The following is a 4,678-nucleotide window of genomic DNA, read 5'->3' as shown; positions in this document are numbered from 1 at the left end:
AAGGATTTATCAATATTAGATGGTTTGTGAAAGAACTGAAACTTAAGCCTTAGTTTCTTGGTAACAAACCCTGCTCTTGCCCCCAAAAATCTTTCATTCGGGTGATGGGATCTGACTGTCCCTGAAAACCCATAGGTAACAGAACAGTTACCTCCCAAGAGGGAATGAAGCATGAAGTCATTTTCAGTGAGGGTGGACTTCGGGGTGATGGTTACAACTTAGCACATTCTTTTCTCCCGTTTTCACTTTTCACGGCCACCTGAGAGTTCTGGCTCGGCACCGGTGGTGAGGAGTGGTTCCCACTTCCCAGTCTCTTTCTTTTCACAGCTGCAAAGTTCAGAGAGTTGAGCTGCAGTGCTTTGAGTTCACTGCTTATTCTGCCACGGTCAACACTGTTGTAAATCTTCCTCCCGGAACACGTGACGATGCATTTCTTGACTATATATCCCCAGGACAGCAGCACAGCTGTCAGAGCGGAGAGCCGGACACAGAGGAGCAACGCTCTTGAACTCACCGAGTTAGGAATTCAGGACTTGGGACAAACCGTCAACCTTTGGTAAGTCAGCAATGCTATGGGCTCCAGAAACACTGGAAAGGGTAATACCTCTGACTACAGACAGAGGAACTTTTCTTTTCTTTCTGTTTCTTTTCTGGCTCTAAGAAAAATTCTCTGTGAATTGAAAACGTTGAAGTTTTAGAAACAAAATGTGAACCGTTTCTACTCTGTCAGTTAAAGGGTGTCTCTCAGTTTTTAAAATATTTATTTTCCCTATGCCTCCCTGTAGTCTACTGAAATTTTTTAAAGGCTAAAAATAGTGAATGCTCATTTTATGAAACATAAATAAGACAGAGATGTATACCATTGTGACACTAAAAAGTGTCTCACTTTCCCTGTCCCCTCCCTTTTCTCCTCCAGCCTCTCCAAGTTTGCACAGCTAAGCCCTGTTAACTGTTTGGTGGGACTTCTTGCTATTATTTCTTTCATGCACTTGTAAGCTTTTCTAGTACTGTGATCTCACAAACCCCGTGCTCACACACGTGCTTCTGTGTAGCCTGCACTGGGAGAGCTCTAACCTGCAGCTCTCTCCCCAGACCCTGCCGTGTGTGCAGTGCTTCCGTGTGGAAGATGGAGCCTCTGAACAGCACACACCCCAGCACCGCCGCCTCCAGCAGGCCCCTGCAGTCCCATGTGCCCGGCAGTGGCAGCAGCAATGGGAACGAGTATTTCTACGTCCTGGTGGTCATGTCCTTCTACGGCATTTTCTTGATTGGAATCATGCTGGGCTACATGAAGTCCAAGAGGCGGGAGAAGAAGTCCAGCCTCCTGCTGCTGTACAAAGACGAGGAGAGGCTCTGGGGGGAGGCCATGAAGCCGCTGCCCGTGGTGTCCGGCCTGAGGTCGGTGCAGGTACCCATGATGCTGAACATGCTGCAGGAGAGCGTGGCGCCCGCGTTGTCCTGCACGCTCTGCTCCATGGAGGGGGACAGCGTGAGCTCCGAGTCCTCCTCCCCGGACGTGCACCTCACCATCCAGGAGGAGGTGGCAGACGACGAGCTGGAGGAGACTTCGGAGACGCCTCTCAACGAAAGCAGTGAGGGGTCCTCAGAGAACATTCACCAGAATTCCTAGCACCCCCGGGGCCCCTCAAGGTGGCTGCATCAGCCAGCACCCTTAGAGATAGGAAAGGTAATTTTCAAGTGTCTGTTTCACTTTCTTCAGTGCAGCTGTCACTTTGAAAAGACCCCCAGAAATGGGGTAGGGTGGGAGACAGGGCTCATCCACAGGCCTCGAGGTCCTTACGCCCTGAAAACGTGCAGCGTGTACATTTACTTTGGGGCCTGAGTGTGGGGTTCCCATTCAGAACCTGGCAGACTGATGTGCTTGTCCTTTTCTCACTGGTTGCCCTGGGTAATTTTTGCACCATCTTTCAAATGCCTAGGGCGGGCTGAGGGACTAGTTGTGATTTGCTCATGGCCTAGAGCTCTGTTCTTCTAGATGTGATTGGCTGTAAGTAGCACTACTGCGTACCTGTGGTGTTAGATCACAGAGGGTTACAGGCTTTTTTGGGAAGTCTTGGATTAGAGGGGAAAAACTTGATGGAGGATTTTTTGATGGGAGAAAACTAGAACTCTCAACCCAACCTGTTTGTACAATGGAAGGGGGAAAAGGCAACTTTTAAACTTATCAACATTAGCTGAGTTCGTAAGAGATGAACTGGTATTGTGACTTGTGACGGTCCAGAATGCTGGCACAACCTCCTGTGGTCAAAAGCTTCCGTAGAGTCTATCCTCTAAATGACCATGCAGAAGGCTCTTCAGGATCTTTCCAGAAGGGGTAAGAATGACGGGGTTGAGCAAGGTCATGCCATTCCCTCTGCTGTTGTTCATTTTCCCAGCCTAGTCTCTGAGCTGGGAGAAACATACTAGGGGACCTTACAATGTGGTATTGTATCACGCACACTCAAGCTGGGGTCCAAGTTCTGTGCCTCCAGATTGATAGTCATTTGCTGTGTGGTCCTGGGCATGTTGTCAAGAGGCTTATTGGCTTCACGGCGCTCCAGAGGATGTGCCGCCCCAGGGGGCCGGGAGGATGTCTTTCGATTTTAAACTCTGTGATAAATCCTCCAAGGCCTGGTGTGAAGAAGCTTGGACGAAATGTTTCCCCTTTGGCCAGTTAGTCTGTAAAAAGGATTTGTTGATTTAAAGGAGCAGTTGGAGACTCTGAATACATGTGACTGGGGAATTCAGGGCTAATCACAAACCAGCTCTGTTGTAGTTTTCCCAGGATTGGACCAAAGAGGCAGACACTGTACCACATTTTGGTCTGCAAAGTTCTCTGCATGGTGGGCTGTGAACACTCCCAGCTAAGGGAAGGAGAAGTCTAAAAGGATATCTCACAACTGCTTGCCATGTACAGTATTCCTGTCATCAGTACCTTTGTAGCAGAAACTTTTAGCCCTTGAAGACAAGACACACCAAAAGGTCAAATTTAGTCCTAGGAAAAAAACCTTTTGTTATTATTTTTTAAAACATACTGTCCCTGGATTGGAGACATAAAAAGGAGGATAGTTCCTATGGAAGGGTTAACAGTGTTGGAACTGGTTTATCAGTTTGCTTTGACATGCAGCCAGAGGAAATTTATGTTTGGGGGAACAGGGTTAAAATTCACTTTAAAATTCAGAGTGTAGATGTACGCCAAAGGGGGCCGTTTAAGTTGAAAGAAGCCAAGTTAAGTTTGGCCTGTTGCCTGGAATCACTTGAATTCTGAAACTTTACTGCGACGGACATGTGCGGTGTCACATTTTCCATTGCTTAATCCTGAAGTTTGGTGCAAGTCTATCTGCGCCTGTTAAAAAGTGATGTATATACTTCCTTCTTATTCTATTGAGTTGTATAGAATTGTCTTTTGTATTTAACAGTTTGTAATTTTCACAATATTTTTTAATTTAAATAAACAAACACATTTTCCATGGGAAGTCTTGTGTTCTTTCTTTGATTCTTCAGTGCAATCTCTCATTTTGGAGACATCACAGGCATGTGCTCCAAGCCATCTCTGGATCGTGCACATTTTTCCAAATCAAGGCTCTGCTGAAGGCGTATCCTACTGCTGCCCAAATCATGGGGGGAGCCAAGTATGGCTTTTCCATCCTTTGTTAGACTTCAACCTGCTTTGCAAGGAAGGGGGAACAAGCCGAGGACAGTCCTGCATCAGCTACTCCAAAGGCTAGGAAGCTTTTGGACTTGAATGTGTACTAAGTTGACAAGTGTTGTCAAGATGTTGCTCCAGATTTGGTTGCAAGAAAACATTTGATTTGCATGCTCACTTGGCAGACATTATCCATATGTGTGGCCCAGCAGCACGGACTAATGGGCAGGGTGTTGCTGTATATATAACAACACAAACTTATGGACAGAATGAGGCACACAGTCCAGGAGGCGGGGATGGCTCCCTCTCTCCTAGTCTCCTCCCTCTAGAGACTGATGTCTAGGTTCCTCCCCCTTGCCTTTGCTGTACCTCTTTCCGACAGGCTGGAGCATGGCCAAGAGGCTGCAGCCTCTCCTTTGTGATTTTACAAGGTCAAAGTGCTAAAGAAAAATTATCAAACCCATGACCCATTTTGGAACCAAGCAGATGGCTGAAAATCAACTCACTTTTATGCTTCCTGTGAGCTTGGTGTTTCTATTTCAAGAAAATATTCCCATTAGGATCTCAAATACTTGAGTACCTAAAAGATTTACCTGGCAACAGAACGAGGGAAACCAGAGCCTTCCCAAAAATAGCCAGAAACTTTAACTCACCCGTTAATACTTTGACAATGTCAGATGAGATGATTTTAGAAGATTAGAAACTTTTAATTTATCCCAGCTTAGTGTCATTCTTGGTAAGGAAATAGTTAAGAAAAAGTTCTTCTTACCATGGGCGGAAGAAGAGGGAATTCTAAACTCTAATTGTCCTAAAAATATGCAGAGTACACTATGTCGTTTTAATGGAATATTTGTTTTCTTTAAAAAAAAAAACTTCTAAGCAGAACCTAAGGCCCAAGGGGTTTAGTCTGTGTGGATTTACTCATGCATGTGAAAAACTGAGGAGGGAATTTGGCCCTGTGCACCTAAGATATTAGAAACATATTTTAAAAGCTCTTAAAAGTGAGGGGATGAGGTAAATAGACCCTCCTGC

At 45.8% G+C, this 4,678-nt stretch overlaps 1 protein-coding gene across 1 annotated transcript; it reads left to right on the top strand.

Moving 5' to 3' along the window:
* Positions 1-249: 249 nt before the first annotated feature.
* Kcne4 (potassium channel, voltage gated subfamily E regulatory beta subunit 4) lies at positions 250-3,464 on the top strand. The gene is given in 2 exon segments (XM_005395490.2): positions 250-556; positions 1,093-3,464. Coding segments are annotated over 2 exon segments (669 nt in total). The 5' UTR covers positions 250-425; the 3' UTR covers positions 1,631-3,464.
* The last annotated feature ends 1,214 nt before the right edge of the window (positions 3,465-4,678 follow it).

The sequence above is a fragment of the Chinchilla lanigera genome, unplaced genomic scaffold (genome assembly GCF_000276665.1).
Source record: "Chinchilla lanigera isolate Chin_1 unplaced genomic scaffold, ChiLan1.0 scaffold00052, whole genome shotgun sequence".
NCBI classification, from domain to species: Eukaryota; Metazoa; Chordata; class Mammalia; order Rodentia; family Chinchillidae; genus Chinchilla; species Chinchilla lanigera.
This window is presented reverse-complemented; position numbering and strand designations above follow the sequence as displayed.